The sequence below is a fragment of the Aulostomus chinensis genome, chromosome 23 (assembly GCF_037954235.1).
Source record: "Aulostomus chinensis isolate RoL2024-O1b breed Wild chromosome 23, RoL_Achi_v1.0, whole genome shotgun sequence".
NCBI lineage: Eukaryota > Metazoa > Chordata > Actinopteri > Syngnathiformes > Aulostomidae > Aulostomus > Aulostomus chinensis.
Window position 1 is genome coordinate 13,834,091 of NC_141342.1, and position 22,326 is coordinate 13,856,416.

The window sequence follows — 22,326 nt, forward strand, 5'->3', positions numbered from 1 at the left end:
GGGACATGACGTACCGGCTTGAGCAGGTATAACTAGACCCAAATCCCTTGATAAGCAAGTGGCACAAAATGTTTGGCCCTGTTTGACTCTGATTTACATGTCTGGCAAGGGTTCATTGGTAGGCTGCCACAGTACTTTGTGAGTTCATTCCTTGGCAGATGATGAATTATAAAATGAACAACTAAACCAATTTAAACTGCAAACTGCGGTTTGTATCCTTTGGAATAAGATAATAACTCATAATAAATTATGATAAATCATTTCTGTGGTATTTTTAGTTTGCTGTCATTGATTTAATCACAGCCAAGATAAATTAAGTGTATCTTTGTAAATACACATGGGAGGAAAGTAGATGTTTAATGTAGTTAAAGAAGAATCATTTATCTGAAATACTGAAAGTTGTTGCATTACCTCTTTGGTGTGATGTGATTTAATGTTGCCCTCATCTGAATTAAAACTCCTGTTTAACCAGCAAACATTATGACATGAAGACAAAGTATTTCAACGGGGCGTTTTTCCCACATCAAAGTAATAATTGCTGTTATTACAGACCGAGATTTGCTATTGTGCGAATCTTACAACATGGAAAGAATCCCTCAACAGATACACTTCCTTTTAAGGAGAAATCCATAATGTTGTCATAACAATCTTGAGACGGTCGGTGGCAAAACCCAGTACTTTATAGTGGACATACGTTGACATGGGAAAATTCCCTGTGCAGCTGTCTCATGGCTGGCTGTCTCTGTCAATACTGGGGCAATTATTTAGACCCAAAAACATGGGAAAATGTCTTCGCCTTTAATAAAGAAAACATGCAAATTATCCTTTAAATAACTATGTTGTAGTCATCTGTTGGTCTGAATGAAGAATTTGTCAATCTAGAGCAAAAATAGCTTTCAAGTGACTCAGTATTTTTCTAACAAAGAGCAAGCAGAGCAACGGTCGAGGTCTTTGCACACCCAACAGCTGATCACCTGTAAAGTGAATCATACCATCATTTTTCATCCAATACCTTCCACATCTGGTTGAATACATACAAGGCCCTTTTCATCTCAGCAGTTTTGTTACACGCTGTTGTTTTTAATTTCGCTGTTCAGCGAGCAAGACGAGGCCGATTTAGCACTCAGTCGACTGTTCCTTTTATTTTTAGCGTTTAGCTTTGACCAACTCATGAAACAGTCAGTCATGTTGCGGCGATGAAGACCTAAGTTATCTTTTTAACTTTTTTTTATTTGTACGTGAAACGCACCTTGATATTATGATGGTTCTAATTATTTTGTGAGAAAAATGTCCAAAATACCCCAACATCTATGCAGGACAGTTTCTACTTCTCCCTCTTCCTCCCCTGAAAGAAGAGTGTGTTAGAGTAAACGTTGCACATTGAGAACAGGAACATTACACTGTTGTCTGACAAAACCTGAGAACTAGAACACGAGCGTCTCGCTGGCATGAGGAATGAACACACAGATGTGAGACGAGCAGGTAGTGAACCATCAGAGTTCAGCAGGTGTCGGTATTAGTTCTGTAGTAAGAAATATTAAGAAAGAAAGTTGCCATATTGACTTGGTTCAAATTAATCGACTACTACTGCGCTCTTATTGCTCGTAAGTAAGTCCTTTCTCCTCCGAAGGATTCGAAACAAATCTCAGACAGTTTCTCAGTACAAGCAGCTTAGTGGCAGAAGTGTACAGATTGACCCAAACATGGCTCCATTTCTCTCAGGTTAACAAGAAATGTGATGAAGCACGCCAAGAGAAGGAGGCCATGGTGATGAAATATGTGCGCGGGGAGAAGGAGGCACTTGACCTGAGACGCGATAAGGAGAATTTGGAGAAGAAGCTGAGGGAAGCTACTAAGGAGGTGGACCGCCAGGCCCTTCGAGGGAACCAACTGGCTCAGGACAAAGGCCGACTGCAGCAGCTGTGTGAAGCTAAGGTAATTTAGTTTTCGTTTTATAACCTTCAGGAAATTAAAAAACAAAAGGTGTGACGCCGTTCCCGCTTTATTTGTCTTTTCTGTTTCCAGGAAGGAGAGGTCAGCAGGTTGGCTCGAGAGGTCGAAAAACTAAAGGAAGAGAACAACTCGCATCTTATCAAGGTCAAATGGGCCCAGAACAAGCTGAAGAGTGAGGCGGATGCTCATAAGGCACGTTTGACGTTTGTTCTAGTCAAACATTGTCATTGCACTAAGATCGATGTTTTCCAATAGAAAAGAGTCAAATGACCAAAGCTATTTCTGTAAAGATGCTTGTAATAAACATTAAATGGTGCAAATCCACAATATTGATTATGTGGCAATAATGTCATCTTACACGTCTTGTCAGATCCCAAGATATGACTAACTTTTGATTTTATGGCATTGTTAAACTTTATTACCATGCACTTAGTAACATTAGATTTTGCAGCTACTGTATTTAAGGAAATTTACTGTTAATAGTATTGTGCTTTGGCTTCTATGATAAACATCTTAATTAAGAATACATAATGCTGACGCCATGACATCACTGCAGCTTATCATCTAATTGTCATGTTGATGTTTATTGCCTTCATTTAGTCCAGTGACCGGTCTTGTTGTTGATCAAAGATTCTTTTGCCTGTCGGGTGTATCCAGAAATGACAGTCATTTTATTTTCAGCTGCTCCATTTAAAAAAAAAAAAAAAACAAAAACAAAAACCTAAACATGATTAGACGTGTCTTTTGATTCAGGGGGCTAAATGAAATGGGCTGAAAATTGTACAGTAATGATCCAGGAAGGAAATTATCATCAACAATGTAGCTATTTGTGAAAATGTCCATTTGAAAATAATGGTTTTATGTTTAACTGCCCCAAGCAATTACACTGAGGAGCGTAAAGCAATAACTCAATTGTTGCCATAATCCACAGGAGCTACAAGACTAATATTTGTGGTTTGGGATGAGCAGAAATACATCTTACTTAACAGCCCAAACAGGACCCATAAATAACTAAATTATAACTTTATTCATGTGTATTTATTCGTGCTGTATTGATTAGTGTCACAGCTGTCAGGGACCGGTTTTGTCACAACAATCATGCCTACTTATGTCCCAGCAGGAGGTTATAAATATACGATTTGGACACCGGAACAGCGGTTGAAAATATCCAGATATCCAACTCGCTCTTAATTCCGAGGGTTATATAGTTCGTTACTTTTTATAGGCATAACTGCAAACAGTGAATGGGGACTGAGTGACTGTCAGCTCTCTGTGAGGCTGGGCTATGACGCTGTCAGTGGGCCCTTTGTCCCTGCTCACATGTGTGGGAAGAGGCTAAATGCACAGACATTCCAAATGATCTGTTTTTCTTACTGATGATGAAGCAAAATAACTAACTCATTAAATACACGGTCAATGTCTCTCTCACTCTCTCTCTCTCTTTCTTTCTCTCTCTTTCACACACACACACACATGCTGCTTTTGTTTTCTTCTCAGTTTTGTTTTTGTGACTCACCCACCTCAACTCGTTATATTTTCTTGAGACGTAACCCATCCACCCCCCGCCAACCAAAGCATCACTGGTATATATGAACCTACCCGAAAAATGTCTCTAACAGAAGCCTTTAACAACATGTTTTTAGAGTTTTCCACTGGCTGTGCTTTGAAGTGAAACACCCGTAATGAGTCTTGTGTATTCTTTTGATTTCTGCGCAGGAATCTAAAGACAAGCTGAGGGAGACCGTGTCTAAACTGGCCCAAGCCAAAGAAGAGACGGAGCAGATCCGCAAGAACTGCCAAGACATGATCCGAACATATCAGGTCGGTGTTATTTATCACATAGACGTACTAGTTTACTCATGACTAAGAATGTGTGTGAATCTCCGATATCTATGCTCTAGAAACACATTGTGTGTCTGAGTTTGTGTGAATGCATTGAGTTTATTTGTCAAAACCTAACTCTGCAATTACTTCAATGCATATAATTTAACTGTGAGAATGAGAACCTTTGAGATTAGGTTGCTGTGTCTCCTACTGAACTCTATGTGGAGTAAATGCCATTTTATGCAGGTATGTTTGTTTTGTAGAATACATGCTGATCCAACTCGGCGAACAATGTTTGAGCAGAACAGCAGTTTTCATTTGTACCTTGTGATGGTGGTAAAGAGCTGCTCAAGCTCTGCGTGATGGGGAATCTGAGCTACTGTTTTCTCTCCCAAGTGGACGGTGATCATTGTTTAAATGAACAATTATACTAAAATACAACACCCCTAAGTACAATGCATTCTAAATCTTATGTTTTAAATACAGATTATGGCCATTTTCTTTATTGTAGTTATAGAAAATATATTGTAGTTGTTTTACTTTTCCTTTATCTGATGTTCCAGACACATTTCCTTCTACCAAGCTTGTTCTGTCTTCATCATATACCCTATATCTATTTTTGTTTTTTCCCCCACCCATTGCTATTTCTGTCTGATACAGCTTTCCTCTCTTGGGTTTAAATCATATATCCATCTGACCTGCAGGAATCAGAAGAGCTCAAGTCCAATGCTCTAGATGCTAAACTGAAGGAAACCAAAGGAGAACTTGAGAAACATAAACAGGAACAAACAGACCAGCTTGAGGTGAAACACACTTGGACACACCTGACTACACACAGTCACAAGCAACAGTCCATTTCATTATGTCATGTTTGCATTCTGTTTTTTCCCATTAATTTCTAACTCTACGTCTGGTAATAGAGTAATTATCAGTCTTTTAATGGCTGACTTGGTCCCGTTTATTTCAGTAAAAATATTCAGATTCATTTCGTTAACCAGAAATGAGTAATGCACTTACATACAGTGCACATGAGCCCAGACATGGACCCAATCCAAACACAATGGCCTGTTTTCCTCTCAGCCCCTTTCTAAAGGGAATCACACTTTAAAAATAAGTGACCCCGAAATAATCAATATGAAGCAGCAAAGTGTTGCGACAGCAACCCTGAAGACCTCACCCACTTCTTGCCGTCACAGTCTTGTTCGTTTGGCTTGCGTGTTTACAGGTTTTTAAATTGCTGAAAATTGAATTTCACAGATATCAGGCTGTAAATGTTGTTAGGTTGTCCTGAATACAAAGATTTTGTATTAGAATTCTAAATTAAGTCTCAATCCTATTTTTTTTTTAATTTTTTATTACATTTAGGATTTTCTCAGAAATCTGCAGATAACAAAATCACAAGATGTTGATGCCTTTTAAAAGTAGAAGTGCATCCAGTGAGCACACGGTCCTCCGCCAACACAAATGTTGAACAGATTCTTTTTTTTTTGCTTTGTTAAATGGATCTGCCCCCAAAATAAACGGGCGCTTCCTCGGCCCACACTAAAGCCCTCCATCACATTTGGTGACAATTTCATTTCAGGAAAATGGCTAGTCTAATAAAATAATTTAAAAGCCCCGATATTGGAGCGGGTGTAACAATGCTATTCATTACCCGAGCCCCTAAATAAGTTCCCATGTTTATGGAAAAATTATCCTACCTATGTCTCAAGTTTGGACTTAAAATATGTCATCTAAGGATATGAATCTCTTCATCCTTTAACTTCATGTCCGCCATGTGTACGTACTTCAACCCTTTTTTAGACTTTTCATTTTTATACACAGTTGAGACTTTTTATGCCTGAACGTCTGTCCCATTTTTGTGATATCTTATGAACATCGGGAGGGAATTTCTTCAAGTTCAAGCTCAGCAGTAATGTCTGCAGAGACTCAAGGATGAAGTGAAAAGATTTAGGTGGTCAAATGTCAGCGGTCAGTGGTCAACGGTCAAGGTCGCTGTAACAGGCACACATCGGGGTACGATCACAATGCAGTATGTCTAGTTAGAGTGTTGTTTTTAAAGGCATAACCTGTGCCACCTCCGTTGATGCCAATATTGTCCCTTTGATGATTTCTGTCCTGTGTTTACTGTAGTATATACGTTATGTTCCAGCAGCCAGGCAACTGAGTCATAAATAATGCAAACAAAACTGCAGGATTGCCATTAACATTTTAAAAAGATGGGAAGGGATAAATGAATGGAGCAAATAGGAAATGCATTTGCCGCCACTCTATTACTGTTGTTGTCGTGGATACCAGGAGCTGCTAATTACTTCTTGGAAAACTTCTCTAACAGTGGTGCCGTTAATGGCTTTGTTAAAAAGATGAGAGGAAACATTATTAAACTTTGCTTTCATGTTCTCAGTGACTACAAAACAGAATCAATTTAATGAATGCAACACTCAGACAGGAAATGCATCTGCATTTAAATAAAGCCAAACCACTGAAGTGACTTGATAATCTTCAGTATGGTCATCCCTGTTGGAACTGTGAATAAACCTTTGTACTGTAGGTTCGAATTAGGATTCATATGTTGACAGTGAACAATGAATGTGTATTAAACGCCGTAAAAGTGAGTCGGTATGTGGTTGATACGGGTTTTTTTTTCATCTGGCAGGTGCACCGAGTGAAGGCCAAAGAGCTGGACGACCTGAAGAGGAGTTACAAAGAGAGCATGGACGAGCTGGATACTCTCCGCACCAAGGTTCGCCACATTGCTGTGTTTGAGTATCTGTGTGCGCCCGTCCTATCACCTTGTTTTCAATAAGCTCGTGTTTGTTCCACAGCTAAAGTGTCTGGAGGACGAGCGTCCACGCTGGGAGGACGAGCTTAGCAAGTACAGAGAGATCATCAACCGACAGAAGGCTGAGATCGGTAGCCAGAGAGAAAAGCTGGAACAAATCACTGAGCTCCAGGAGCAGCATCAACGGTAGCAACACTCGCTCACAGAAACACTGTGGGCTGCTGTGTCGGCGCAAAAATCAGTGTTGTACTTTGATGAGCACAGCATTTAAAGGAAATAACATTAGCGTGAATAGTAAGATAAAGACAATCTTGTGTTTTGTTTGTACCTAATCTCTTATGTGAGACATTCCTTAGGAATTTTATTGCTGACTGCGCTTTGTAATGAATTTCTGGGTCATGTGGTTTCCAAAATTATTAGTTTCATCAGGGTTACACTCTAACAAAGTAATGCCGTCCTTATTATTATTTTATGTCTTCATGCAAATATCATTCATGGGATGAGCTAAGCTTTAGATACCTCAATAATTTGTCCTCAAAGTAGATTCAATTGTTGACTTATGCAACTGACATCATTTGTCTGAAAGGACTGCGCAGGTTGCAGTGTTCTTGTCATTTATTTTATTTTATTTTCAATTTCCTTAGCAGAGCATTTAAATATAGGCCAAGGACAGATGTAGGACACAGGGCAGAAAGAGGCTCTAGTCCCTCTGTGGGTATGTGATTCTGCCAGTTTTGCAAATGACCTGAAAGAGAGACTTCTTCTCTTCTACGTATTGAAACGCTGCATTGTGTGTGCTAGCTTGAAGTAAGTGGGTTATTTCAATGAAAAGCCAACTGTCCCTTGGAGACTGTGACCCCTTGTAGGTGACTTGTTTGTAGGTTACTGGTATTGGTTGTAAAAAAGAATTTGAATGAATACGGTCCCTATTATTGTCCTTGACTGTCCTTTGTGTAATGGATATCAATACATTTGCTCTTTGTTGCACCATTCGGGTTTGCTTGTACATCCCTGATGATCTGCATTTTACACCCTCAATGGGAGATTTGTAGTGATACCCATCTCAGTTGAGCCGCTGTCTCTGTTAAACCCTCATCAATGTGCTCTCTTTCGCACAGCGACCAACAAGAACTCACGTCTCGCTGTGAGGAAGTAGACGCCTTGAACAACCAGATGGCTGATCTCCAGCGTGACGTACGAGGCAGCAGGGAGCGAGAGGCTGAATTATTGGGCTTCACGGAAAAGCTCAGCAGCAAAAACGCACAGCTCCAGTCAGAGAGTAATGCACTGCAGTCCCAGTTAGATCAACTCAACAGCAGGTTCTTGGAGCTCCAAGCCAAGCTGGAGGAGACCAACCGGCTGCTGGATGACAAGGTTGAACTCACAGAGAGATGAAATTGTGTAACAGTGTCGCCCTTTTAAAACGTGGCGATGGTAGAGTCTGTTTCCAGTCTCATTTCTAATGATCACTCATTCATTTTCCTTTAATCACGTCTCCAGTAGGAACAAATGCACTGACCTTCTCATTATTTTTCCTACAACACACATTGTCTTTTAATAGCAATATTTTTCAGTTCCGTCACAGTTTTCGAGACTCTAACTCTTATGTTTGGCAAGCTGCTGCTCTCATTCTAATATATCACTCCGTTAAGGCTGAAATTGCATTATCAGTGACATTGTTGTGTGCTCCCATTAATCCTGCAGTCGCGGCGGCTGAAACAGGAAGAGGTGCTGAGGCAGCAGGAGGTGCAGGGTCTGCAGGAGGAGAGAATGGTGCTGCAAGCAGAAGTAGCCCAGCTGAAAACACGAGTAGAAGAGCTGAGGGATGAGCTGGTGTCTCAGAAGAGGAAACAAGCAGCCAACATCAAGGACCTGACGAAACAGCTAACACAAGGTTAGGAACCCAGCGTCTTCCTCCAGCTCCATCAGGCAGCTGACCTTGAATGGTTCGGAACCCAGTTTAATGGGACTTTGCAGATACGGAGGGACCGATAGAAGGCTGGAAGTGGTATAGAGTGACCTAAATTCTTCCTTTCGTTAAATTTTGCTTGACAATTCTGCAAATGGTTTCAACTTCCACACACCACAAAATGCATATTTGATTTACATTAAAAATGATCAAAACTGCTGGTATCAAATTCCATTAAAGTAGCCATCCATGGTCCATTATCTGAAAACCTTAATGCATTTACTTTACCGCGTATTAATCATATGAATATGTTTGACCGCTATTTCCTCCTTCATGCAAGGATGTTTACCGTCCATCCTGCGCCCCATATACCGTGTACACATTACACAGAGGGTCATCACTGTGTGCCGTGTAAAAGTGGGACATTTCAAACATAGTCCTCTGTGTTTGCATTTCAGCTTGCCTCTACTGGGCGCGCGCACTGAAATTCAACTCCCCACGACAAAGCAGATGAAGCACATCGAATAGCAATGACAAGCTGTTCCTGAGACTTGTTTACTCAGCCAATTCAAAGATTCTGATGTAGAAATAATCTCAGCTGAGACGTTTATAATTTTCAAATATTTCTCTCTTCCAATGTATTTGTGAAAAAAACCCCAAACTAAACATTAGTCATACTCTTGTGATTGATGGTTCATCACAGGACTCTGCTGTGAGTGTTCATTTGATTTCTAAGTGATTCATAGTTATATTCTAGGTTTTAAAATGGCTTAGCTGACAGACTGGCTTTGCTCAGGTGTTAATGTCAGGCCTAATATGTAAATTAAAAGGAGCAAAATACAAATAGATGAGAATGTGATAAAGGCAGTGCTTAGAGAGCTACTGTTCCTCTCATGCTGAGATTATAAAGAACACTCTTCTACTTGGTTTTCTAGGCACACACACACACACACTCACACACGGTGTAACCTTGAAGTTTAGCGTTACTATCCTATATGAGCAAGCTTTCCACTAACCTCCCAAATGGGACAGGTAGGACATTTTCCCTCGAGACTGTCATCAATCATCAACCTTTCCAGTCACACTTTATGACTACTATGTAATAACGGCGAAGCCTTAGCGAGGTTTGCTGAGCGTGCACTCCTCTTCAAACGCAACCTGCATCCCATTTATTCAGCTAGGCACCTTCACAGTTGGCGCTAAAGATAATTCAGTCAGGTAATTATCTCTCGCTCTGACTTTGCTGTTGCCGTCTTGCTGGCATCTGCTTCAATTAAACTGATTTCCTCATGGCTGCGGTATGTTTTGAAGTCATTATATGACTGGATGCCAGTTATATATGCCTGTTATTTTTCTCATACACTTAGTGATTGATTAATTAATTTAGGAATCAATGCAATAAGAGGTGAATTCAAAATCAATTAACTTTTAAGTTGAGTGAATGTACCACACATCAAGAACTGCTTGCTCGTCTTTATCTCACACAATTACAGGAGATTTTTAAATTAACAGTTGCTTTTGGATGTCTTTTTTTCTGAAAACAACTTATTTTTCTAGCTTCAGTTTTGAAACCAGTCATTTATAATAAAGGATCATAACCTTTAAACCATGCCATAACTTGACTTTCTGATGTTCTGCAGCTCGTAAGCGGTTAGAGCAGGTGGAGAACGGAGGCTGCGACCGGGATGTCAGCAGTATGGGGAGTCGATCCAGCTCCTCGGGTACTACTACTAGTTTGTCAGAATGTGACCATGCAGTTTTGAATTATCCGCTTTCTAAGTTCATATCCATCTCCTCAGGCTCTTTGAACACACGCCATGGATTGAGCAGCAGTGTTGAAGAGCGGTCACCAGAGAGCCAATCAGGCCCTTCGGTAATGGTTGTAGACAGCTTCCCGGAGGTCGACAAGGCCGTGCTAGTGGAGCGCATTGTCCGTCTACAAAAGGCCCTTGCTCGCAAGCAGGAAAAAATTGAGTTCATGGAGGATCACATCAAGCAACTAGTGGAGGAGATCCGTAAAAAGACCAAGTGAGTGGCACGGACCGATGTACAGAGAAAGAGACATGAAGATTGATGTATTTTGATGTCTCACTGCAAAATGCAGAGATGGATTATGTAAGCGGCTTAAGCAGTGGCGCAGCGGCCCAATCTTCCCTATCTGCAACCGACTTCGCAGTGTTCTGTGTCAAAGCACTTCAAGCTCAACAGTATTATAGGGGCACTGAGGTTAGATAGAAAAACACATAAAGAAAAACAAAAAACAAATAGAAGCCACAAGCATCGGCCATTAAACTCCACACGAGGAGTCAGCAAAATGTAAGAAACTGCTGCTTCGCTAATGAGAAGAAGATTCTGCTCCGAGGCAGATTCAAGATGTTCCACGTCCACATTTTTATTGCTATTAACCACACACTCATGGAATCCAATACAGGAGGTAACATCCCATGGATGCTTGTACAGGCTGCATCGGTGCTTCCACTAATCCTGACAGACAGTATCTGCTTACACACACAGTTTAGACTCTCTCAGTATCTCTCTCTTGTCTTCAGTCTCTCACCTATGCATCACCTAGTGTGCCAAACTTCATGTAGGGCAGTTTTTAGTTGAGTCAGGGGAGAAAAATGTATTAATATGGATCTTAAATGATACATATTCATGGCCATCACCTTCGCTAAATGTGAAGGACGTTGGTGCAAAGGACGTTTACTCACATCATGACTTCATGTATAGATTAGGACAGTGGACCGGTGCCAGGATACAGCAAAATGAGGTAGAAGAATGAGTTTTTTCTACATAATAGAGACTTGAGCCAACAGGACTGTATACATTTCAAAGTAATGAGTTAAAACTTCGGATCGATCAGAAAGGATCAATCCAAACATTTCTCCCAAGTTCTGATCGCACTGAGCTATCCAAGTTGTTGATCTCCCTCCCTCCCTCCCTCTCCTTTCCCACTTCTCAAGTTTTCCCAGCTATAGGCTCGGATTGAATCTATTATCCTCAACCTACATTCAAGAGTTAAAATTGAGGACGAATCCCACGGTTCGCAAGGCTAAATTTAGCTCTGTAGGATCTCAGCTAAGTGGGGGATGTTTCAGTACGTGGAATGAGAATGTGTGTGTGTTGTTTTTTGGGGGGTTTTTTTGAGGGGGGGTGCCTTTCTGTCCCTCTCACCCGGTGGACATTGACAGGCGAGCTGCAGGTCTAAAGCAGGAGATGAATAATGAGACGGAGATATGGAACCATATGCGTGGGGGGGGGGGGGGTGATTGGTCATGACGAAGCAATGTTATTCATAGAAACTCAGTTGGGTAACAACTAGCTATTCAAGTGTTTTCACATCTTTTATCTCAGTTTCTAACAGTTATATCATTCACTACTCACGCATTATTCCAATTTCCAAACGACGTTGAGTTGAGCGGTAGCAACTAATTTAAGCGCCGCGGGCTGCATACAGTATATAAAATAAAGCTCTTTTGTCTGGGAGATGATGTTGCATGACTCATTGTCGGGGGTCTTAAGCGACTTGTTGAATTATATTAAAAAGAATGAATAACTGCGGTGGAAAATATTTTCAAGGACCCACCAATTAATTGAAATTTTTGGAAATCAAAATATGGCCTTTTTTAAAGGCAGAATGTGTGTCAAAATAAAGCACTGCGGCGCCGCAGAGAAATCCCTGCCTGAATAATGACACAAGAATGATTACAATATCAGCCAAATAATCACAGTTAAGATTTTTTTTTTTTTTTTTTTTACTGAATCCTTCAGAAATAAAAGAAAATAATTTCATCAAAAAATATCATTTGGAAGAACCTCTCTTGCTCATAAGTGTGAGTGGGGTTCCTTTCATGATTCAGTATATTTGCCATACAGGATTTGTCAAAGCTGTAAGGACGGTGAAAAAAAAATTGCATGGAATAATCGCCTGTTATTGTGATTTAGTGAAAAAAGAGATGTGAATATTCACAATATTGATTTTAAGTTATATCGCCCAGCCCTGATATTTGCTTATAACAAATTTAAAAAAAAAAAAAACTACTTTATTATCAACTATGACCCCTGAAGCTGAAAATTCTGCCAGCAGAAAAATAAATATGAAGCTGTTGACAAATTTGATAACACAATTGTCAACTAAATTCAATTATTTTAGGATCCGGAGTCCTTTTTTAACTAATTTGATAACCGTGGTGATGTGTTTTGAATGCGCTACAGCGCCGCCATTGCGGTTAGTCGCCAAACTGATGGGCGAGACAGGTTCTCTCAGAAAGTCAGAGGACCTAACCGCTGATATTATTTGAGAGTTTTACATTTCTTTGTTGAATAACATCAAGGATATCAACCCTGCTGCTATGCTGCCGTGTCACTGCAGTTTTGTTTTGTTTTTTTGTTGTTGTTTTTTTGCTCCTAGTGGCATGTTGATGTGCTTCCAGGAAGTCGGAGTCATCTTTGTGATTTGTAGTAAAGAAGCTTAAACATGCAGCAGCATCCTTCAGTGGCGTGATTGTCCTTAAGCCCTCCCACCTGGCCGCTGTGACCGTCAAGTGTAAATAATCCATTCATGAGAATTGCATTACAATACTGTTCATGAGAACAAAGCTGGGGGAGGAATAACTTCAAGTCAGAACAAGATAAAGTCTTTTGCACACCGCACAGCTGCTGACTTTGTTAAAATATATTAGATTAGATACTTCTTAGTTTATTGCAGTCTTTGCCAGAACGAGTTCACTTGATTTCAGTTGATAGGTTCGCCACTTCCTTGGCTGCACGGACGCTCAGCGTAAATATAGTAGCTGTATTTATAAAGGTTTGCTCACATATTTATCTAACATGTCTGTGGCCATCCAGGTCACAGTCAAATGGATGTCAGCCAGAATTGGTTGAGACAATTCAATATTGGGTGTATAGGATTTTATGAACGTCATCAACCTCCCAAATTGCTTTAAATTGCAAATTAAGATCAGACCTGTAGTTTTTCTTCTTCTTCCTCTTCCTTCTCTCTTGCTACTTTTGGTTCACAGGATTTAGCGTCCCTGTGAGAACTGGTCTTTGGAGTTGTTTTCACTCCTTTTAAAATAAATATCAAGAGGTTGCACCGCACCCAGAGCTGCCATCTTTACTTCATGCATGTTCGACTTGCTGCCCTGATTTTCTCACATGCTAGCTGTTGAACATGGAGGTCACTGTCCTATTTATTTTTTGACTTGACGCCCACCCCCTACCTCCCACCCCATAGACCTGGTGCATGCCATTTAGTGCACCTGGTGAGGCCACACCTTTAATTTCTGTCATTTTTTTTTTTTTTTTTTTACTAAATACTGTCACGATGGAACTGGGGGGGCGGATCCAAATATGGATCCTTGCAAGTCTAGTCGGAGGTAAGTCTCATTTTATGTCTGTGCAGTGTAAGCACCAGTGTGTGTGTGTGTGTGTGTGTGTGTGTGTGTGTGTGTGTGTGTGTGTGTGTGTGTGTGGGACGGGGTCAATTTATGATGGTGGCTTCTTTGTAGTGATATAGCTCCTCTTTAGTTTATTGTTTTCTTCAGTTATTGATTCTTTGTTTGGAATGCACTGTTAGCTTTTGGCTGACATAAATATAGGGTCGACTTCTGTGAAAGACATCTAATGAATATGAAAAAGGGGAAAATGCATCTGTCATTTTCCACAACGGCTGCACACGAGAGCCAATATTGAGTAGCAGTATGAATACCGAAGGATGCAGGTTGAAAAAAATAATTAGTTTTTTTTTCCTCCTCCCCTCTACAGTCTGCACTTGCACTCAGCATATTTAATATCTTCATTCCAGGTGAAATGCTGATAAATGCTTTTGCATTATAAGAAGGTCTCAAGTGCACCAGCCTCCAGCATACACATAATTGGCTATTTATATGGAGGCATTTCTCAAATGTCTTTTACAGAAGTCACTGACATGCTCTCAACCTTACCATAACCTCTTTCATAATTTTCACTCGAAAGAAAACGATAATGTCTTCACAAACAGGAGCAGAACATTCCTTTCTTTCTTTCTTCTTCTTCTTTTTTTTAATCGCTTCTCCTAAAACAAGTTCCTATACCTGGAACAATTTTGAGGCTGAACTCTGAAAAATGCATTCTTACTTTGTATTAGATGATCTACTGCACAATACTGTGTATATTAAATTACTGAAGGGTGATTCCATGAAAAACCAGCCAGGGTCTCCCAGCTGACCTCTTCAAAAATCAACTGATTTATCCTTTGGTACAACAACTTTAGTTTAATATCGCCGTGCAAGGTTTTACTTTCATACTATGGGTTTGTTCCACAAATGGTTAGAAGATGATTCTGGTATTACCTCGTATGTAAATGAAACCTTTTATATCCTCTAACTGGTTGTGACCAACCACTCATCCCACGTGATGATGTGACCGTTTTAAATAATTCCAAATTCCTGTGACAAGTGACATGACCGCTGCCTGGTCAAATTATGAAAACTAACCCAAAATAAAACACGTAGGGATTCTACATATTTAAAGAGCACTTTTACGTCACAAAATAGTAAACGGTGTCATTTTTGAAATCGTTTTTAAATCTAGTATTTGTGGTTGCCCTGCTCTGCAGCGTAGGCATTAAATTTGTACCATTTGCTTTTGAAACCATGATATATTCCATGAAGTTGGTGTTCATAGTTGGTTTGAGAAAGTTATTTTTCGTCGTGACGCTTGGATTGAACGTAAAATATTGATTTGGTGTCAGTTTTTAACAGAACTCAAATGTGTGTTTCATCTCTTTACGTCACTTGTGTTTATGAAGTTAAGAGGGCTGTATTGAAGTAGAAATTTGCATGGTTTACTAAACATACGGAAGAAAATCAGCTGTTTTTGAGGGACTCTGGTTTGAATTTTATTCATTTGTGTAGCAAAATGGTTTCTGGATATTGATTAGCATTGAAAGCATGTCTCGCACACTGCTAATTTTCTGTCAGGCAGCAGGATGAAGAGTGAAACTACTGGAGGTCAGCGTTATAAAGACGCATCATAAGACCGCAGATGATTTTTTAGTCGGCAAGCTTCCATTGTTTTGTTTTTTTTGTTACAGTCGCCGTGAATGAATGATAAATAGTGGTGGCACTGGCTAAGCTAAGCTAAGCTAAGCTATTCTCCTGGGAAGCTGCCTCTCCTCTGCAGCTACCTCTGCCTCAGAAAATCCCTCCCAGGTGCTCCCTGACTTTGAAATGAATAGAACCGGGGGGGGGGGGGGGGGGGTGTCATGTGTCTTTGTTTCAGGGTTTCACGTTGTGCCGATATATATATGGCACAGAGTGTTACATACTGACCCATCTCAAGAGATTGAAAGAGGGTACTTCACCTTTTCTGTGTGGTGCTGCACAACCTTCTTCACCTGCCTACACACACACACTCAAGGACAGAAAAGCAATAAGAGCAATTCTGCTGGTTTAATGTTTCTTTCATCTCTGCTGCCTGGAGGCTGAGCATCCTCACACTTTACAGCAGAAAAGATATTGTGAGTTCCACACACTAATTTCCTCAAAGTATCTCCTTCAGCTTGAGAAGTGCTTTATATTATACCCCCCCCCCTCTAATTTGTCTCTTAGTAAGAGAAAGATAATGTAGGAGGCAGTAATGAATGTGAATATGTTTTCCGCTCGCTTGTCAGTGTTCTCTTGGCTTCTCTGGGAAAATTGGACATGAGGAAGTTTCGAGCTGTTAGGCTAATGAATTTTGACTCTCCCGCACAAACATGGCTTCACCTGGGCGCTGTATTATCACTGAAATGAAAATGTGTCAGGAACATGAAGATGTATGGTGGCTGTCCCTTTCTCTCTCTGTGGTGCTCACACACTGACATAGACCCAGTTGTGCAGATAATTGATTGAATCCCGGCAGCTCATTCTAATGCTGTTGTTTTCATTACCTCTCCCTCCCCAACTGGCACAGTCATAATCTTTTAAACTGAGGCAGAATGTTTCTCTTGCACACTATTTCTAGTTGGAAGTCACAAAACAACCGCTGCTTTTACTGCTGGAAACCATTTAATTTCACTGTCAGAGCTCCTGTCCATAAATCCTACTTTCTCACTTTCCCTCTCTAAGGTTTCCAGCCCATGACATGCATTCATTTTGTGTCTCACACCTTTTGACTCATCTCTTCGCTCCCACCGCCCCTGCAGAATTATCCAGAGCTACGTGCTAAGGGAAGAGTCAGGGGCTCTCTCATCAGAGGCGTCAGACATTAACAAGGCTCACCTGAGCCGGCGGGGAGGCATTATGGCTTCTCTTTACACCTCACACCCAGCGGACAGCGGGCTGACCCTGGATCTGTCGCTGGAGATCAACAGGAAGCTGCAGGCTGTGTTGGAGGATACGCTGCTGAAGAACATCACACTGAAGGTAGGTTCTCTCCCAGCACGCTGCACAGAGACAGGGATTTAAAGAACAGAGAGGTGAATGAATGAATTCTTTGGAGTCCAGCTCTGATTAGTAAATAGTAACAGCTTTATTTTAACAATCAATCATTTTGTGTGGAGACATTTTCTCATCTTGTCTGGTGCTGTAGTTTTTGTTCTTGATTTATTTGTAACACAGTTTTGATGCAAAACCAAACAATTTCTTTCACCATTTAAAGAAACAATCTGGATCCTTGAATTTGGCTCAAGAAAAATATGTAGGAACCTTGTCTTATTGCTTCTCTGCTTGTACCTGCGTCAGCTTGATGCCATATTGATAAATCAGCGGTGGTCACAATATTGTAAGTAGAAAGCAGTCAGAGAATGATACCTCCACTAATACCTCTTAATAGCTATAAACCCTGCCAGTGTCCCAGAAGAGTCTCTAGGATCTATAATGTGATCCAGAGCAGCTCTAAAGGTTAATCACATGTTTCCTTGTAATATTACCTCTCTTTGCACCAAATGTCATCCAAATCCATCCTTCAGTTTTCAGCTATCCTGCTGCCTACCACGCGCCGGCGATCACATTAACACTTCAGTGGAGGTCAAGAGAACACTTGTGCATTTCTTATTCAGATGGCTCTCATATAATTGCATTTTTGCCCATCAGAGCCCTTATAAAAATGCTGATAGTCTTTTGTTATCTGTATGTTTCGCTGTAATTTATCATGTATTATTCATCTATAAGCAACCCACACATATTGGAATACAATGACCTTTCGTAACCCGTAACATTCACTGAAAACGTTCAATTGGCCGACTTCACGCGTACACCATCTGAGGAGACTGTAAGGTCTTTCCACGTCTCCTCTGAAGTTTGCTCGGTCCAGGGTTCAAGCTAACGCCAAACTTTCTGTGAAGATGGTAGATTCAGCGTGAACAGCAAGGCTTAATGGCGTTTTCTCATTTTGTACATGTTTCCAACGGAAAAACAAGAGATCAAGATCGATTTTACAACAACCGTTGTAAAGGGATTTCACGGTGCATTCAGGTGAACCATGTAAATTTAGAAATCAGAGTCACTTTGTACAGAGTACAGTGGTTGCCTTTAAAGGCAAAGCTTTTTTTTCTAACTTTTCTTTGTTGCGATAAAAAAACGTCACTACATTTTTTCATAATCACACAACAACTCTGAATCATAAACGTCAATCTTCAAAATCCCATAATCCAATCCAACGATCATCATCAGCTCCTGCCGGACTAAGAAAACCTCACTGCAGGCTCCCCGTTGTTGTATGTCATCAGCAATTTCTCTCTCCGGCCTCATCATCTCTGGGCTGATGTCTCGCTAATAAAAATATTTAAAATGACATTCTGCGCTACAGTGTGACAGCAGAAGGGAACGCCAGGTAGCAGCTAGTCTTCGCTCAGTCAGCCTGACTTACATTTGGGTCACATCATTCCGAAGCTTTGAAGTCAGTCATGGCAAGTGAATGTGCCTGCTCTGTGACTTTGATGTGACGGCTGTCAGGACTGTTGGCTTGTCTATCAACGTCTCTATTTTAGGGATGACATTGAAAAAGAGCAGTCTGATTCTTCCCTTTGTGTTACTGATGGAGGGGAAACTTAGCCAGACTGTTTCTGATTTCTTCAGGAATTCAATGAATTCATACTTCAGTTGAACAGATTTCCCAAATGAATGTATCTGCTCTGCTTCTCTCTCCTTCTCAGTTTATTAGACAGGATTGAGAGAGAGAAAGAGAGAGAGAAAACCTGTTTTATTTCTGCTAAATGAATTTAAACATTCCCCAGATTTTGTTTTATTAAAAAAATGCCATAAATATCAGTGTCTCGAATGCGCCCACATGGACGAGGCAGACTTAGAAACTCGTTCATGCCACGGGTCTGCCTGCATGTATTGTTACTGCCTTCCAGTTTTTAATGTGGGCACAATAGATGCTGATTTTCATTTTCTATTAACGAGCATCTTCCCGTTTTTGTTGTCGTGTCAAACCCATGCTGAAGACGATATTTAAGAACCTAAATGAGACAATAATTATAATGCGGCTGTGTTGTTTTTTTTGACAGTGCTGTGTTTGTTTGTTTTTTAGATTAAAGAAGATTGACAAGTAACAATGTTTAGGTTATAAACAGCCCTCAACACGGGCAAAAAATAATTAAAAAAGTGACAGTGTCAAATTAAAGCTTCAGGAACAAATTGCCTGTTATAGTCTTATATATATATGCAAATGACTTGACACAGGGGGAAAAAAAAAACAATAGCCAGGAGCATCTTTCTTTCCATAAATAGTTCCTCAAAAAAAAAATTCAAATAAAAACAAAAAAAGGCTTGAATTCGAATTGAAGTAGTTATACATGTGAGTACAAAAATCCCACTCTTGTGTTAATTCTTAAAAGTTCTGTATATGAGATTTAGAACACAAATAATGCAGCTTTTCTGTATTGAATCCAGTGGAGTAATGACACGTTTCGGTAGCTAACATTAGCTGAAAGCTAATAGCAATAAGGTGCACATGCACAAGTGTGACCCCTAGTGGCAGTTTTTTTTTTTTAAAGTTGAACTCTGTCTCTTTTTTTCTTTTTCTTTTTTTTCAATTTGTCCCAGGAGAATCTGCAGACGCTGGGGGCTGAGATCGAGAGGCTCATCAAACAGCAGAGAGACCCTGTGGACGTAGTCAGGAGGAAGTGACCACAGCAACAGGACCTAGAACTGTTCCAGGGACGGACCGAGAACTGTTCCAAGGACCATTTCTGATCGGACAGCAAAGTTGAGAGTCGTTACTTTCAGCATGCGAAGGAGTGACATGAATGTTAAAGTGCCAGTAGCACCTGAGGTTCCTTCTCCAGAACCTCTTGAACTCTGTCCGTGAATGTGTCTCTATTTACTTGAACTGTCACCATTCCATCAAAGCTGTTGTTTTTTTGTTTTTTTGTTTTTTTTGTGACACAACAGATCTTCCTCCATCATCTCTCCTTGAGCCCTGATAAAACAACGTGAGCCTGTTGCGTCAACCCTGACTGCCTTGTAAGACGTCATGAATCTGAATGTACATCAAATTCTTCCTGGAAATGGTCTGAACTTAAAAAAAAAAAAAAAAAAACTCACAAAAAAAAAAAACCCCAAACAACAACCACGAGTTTGCAGGTGGATTCTTACCATAAAAAAAGCAGAAACTTCTGGTCTCTCTCTCTCTCTCTCTCTCTCGCTCCTCTTCCCAACACGCTCCTTTGACTTTCCGCCAGATTTCCGTCCTCGCCGATACGCCAAATGTATGAAGGAGTGCTTCTTCTTCTGGAACTCGCTGCTCACATATGTGGAGTCAAACATCTTGTGCAGACTGTGTCTTTGCCATCAGAGTGCTAAAAGTCTCCCATAAACGCGCTATAATGCTTAAAATGTAGAGCTGGTCTTAAGTTTTGAATGTGATTTTTTTTTTTTAATCATTTTTTTGTTAAAATGTATTTTAATTTCAGTGAATCTGATCCTTTTTTTGAATGTATGTTCATTTCTATTTTAGAATCTTTGCTCTTAATTTTACCTGGAATACCTTTTTCCCCCTCCTGAGTGTGTTCGTCCGACCCCACTGGCTCTCTGAACTGCTTAAGATGTCAATGTGTAGTTTTCCCTGAAGGGAGCAGTTTAGCATCATTTGGCACTCTTTTCAAAGAGGGTTTCGACACGAGAAGATGACCCGATGGATTGGGGGGACGACCAAAAAACGGACTTAAATGTTGCAGTATTCCTCTCGCACTCCTCCGTGCTTTTCTTTGTAGTGTCGCTGATGAAGTAAATCAAGTGTAGAGCAGATGTTTATCTCTGCAGCTCAGGAAAGGAATCTACCGGATCTGTCCAGGGACAAAGTGCAATCCTTTTCCTCTCGTTTGTTTTCTGTTATTTTTTTATTCTTTTTTCATGCAAGTGTGTGTGTGTGTGTGTGTGTGTAAAACATACTGTGCTAGCACATTTTAGCGTGTGCATGGTTGCATGTGTGCCTTTTCTTCTTCTTAATGTTTTTTTCCTCAAACCTCTTCCAGCTTTTGTTTACACCTCGCACACATGCTTCAGTCAGGGGTTTATGTGCTCTTACCAGATTGACCATGAAGTTTGTTCCATCCAGAGGGGTAAACATAATTTGCATTTAGACCGAAGCCTGAAGGACCACGTTAACACACACACACACACACACACACACACAAATACACACACACAGCTGCAGCACATCTCAGGTGCTTAAAAACACGCGTGGGATAAAGGCATCTTGCTAATTTCTTCTCTTTTTTTGTTTTTGTTTTGTTTTTGAAGCTTTCACAAAAGATAAGCTTCGGTGTTCTTTTTAGGAGGCCGTGAATGTTTACAGGCTTCCCACCCACCCGAGGCGAAGTTGAAGTGGCCCACGACGGGAATGGAGATGAGATTCCAGAATTTGGGTCATGTGTCCTTTTAAGCCTTCTATCGGTACTCTAATGTTCGATGTAGCAAACTCATCTTCGTTCACCTGTACTGAAACTTACTAACCTTTTCAGCTCAACAGGTTTCAGTGTGTCAAATGTGCCTGAAAGCCAAAAACAAAAAAAGGAAAAGTAGAAAATTAACAGGCATGAAAAAAACACCCTCCCTCTGATTTGATCACATGTAAGAGACGAAGCACTTGCTAATCTGAGATAGCGGCATTAAAGAACAGAACCATGTGTTTTACTATATGGAGATGAAGAAATGATGGTCAGAGTGTATGTGTGTGTGTCTGTGTGTGTGTGTGTGGTCAAATGTGATTTTTTTTTGTGTGTGTCCATGCTGTGCAATGATTCTCCTGGCTCTGTGTGGTGGAATATTCAAACTGTGATTATAAATATACACATGTAGATATATCATACTGTAAAATTCTGTTTTTAAAAAAAGAATGATTCAGGATTATGTTTGCGTGTGTGTGTGTGTGTGTGTGCATGCGCGCATATATTGATACACACACACACACGCGCAATATGGTGTCTCCAGGGAATAAATGTGTCCTGCTTATATCGTGGTTGTGTGTGTTTTGAGGGGATCCAGTGGGATGAGATGTCTTTCACAGAACCTCTGGCTCCGGCTCAAAAGCAGCATCGGCGGCGACGTCACACCAGACCACCTCTCCGATGATTTCAAACCAAAAACTTGCATGAAAATGAGCAACTTTTCCTCTTTAACTTCTCCTTTTACCGTAATTGAATGTGTATATCACCCAGGATTGGATTTGTTAATATAAAAGAGTAAAAAAAACAACAAAAATGATTCTTCGGTCCACACTCTTAAAGCCCCCTCTGTGAGGATGCATCATTTATCAGGGAAAATAAGCTTCCTTGCACATCCCTCATATCCCCGTTTCCCCTGCAGATTCAAATATCCAATTCAGGCCGCTGGTTACTGAGGGGCTATTTTTAGTACGCTGATAAGGGATTCTCCTATCAGCCTGGATG

The 22,326-nt window shown here is 40.5% G+C and overlaps 2 protein-coding genes across 3 annotated transcripts in view; one reads left to right on the plus strand and one right to left on the minus strand.

The window, feature by feature from the left end:
- Positions 1-21,891, plus strand: part of ccdc186 (coiled-coil domain-containing protein 186) — a 27,844-nt gene extending 5,953 nt beyond the window's left edge. The window contains exons 4-16 of the mRNA XM_086196471.1: positions 1-26; positions 1,723-1,935; positions 2,026-2,145; positions 3,670-3,774; positions 4,482-4,580; positions 6,434-6,520; positions 6,603-6,745; positions 7,678-7,933; positions 8,264-8,453; positions 10,109-10,189; positions 10,268-10,496; positions 16,636-16,855; positions 19,481-21,891. The exon at positions 1-26 is cut by the window's left edge and continues 103 nt beyond it. Of these exons, the coding sequence (XP_086052597.1) occupies positions 1-26; positions 1,723-1,935; positions 2,026-2,145; positions 3,670-3,774; positions 4,482-4,580; positions 6,434-6,520; positions 6,603-6,745; positions 7,678-7,933; positions 8,264-8,453; positions 10,109-10,189; positions 10,268-10,496; positions 16,636-16,855; positions 19,481-19,564 (1,853 nt within the window). The 3' untranslated portion in view covers positions 19,565-21,891. The remainder of the gene's footprint in view (positions 27-1,722; positions 1,936-2,025; positions 2,146-3,669; positions 3,775-4,481; positions 4,581-6,433; positions 6,521-6,602; positions 6,746-7,677; positions 7,934-8,263; positions 8,454-10,108; positions 10,190-10,267; positions 10,497-16,635; positions 16,856-19,480) is intronic.
- Positions 16,753-22,326, minus strand: part of nhlrc2 (NHL repeat containing 2) — a 45,561-nt gene continuing 39,987 nt past the window's right edge. The window contains exon 13 of one of the 2 annotated variants that reach the window (XM_086196472.1): positions 16,753-16,875. The gene's annotated coding sequence lies outside the window, so the exon portion shown is untranslated. The remainder of the gene's footprint in view (positions 16,876-22,326) is intronic. The other variant, XM_086196473.1, reaches the window with a different exon arrangement.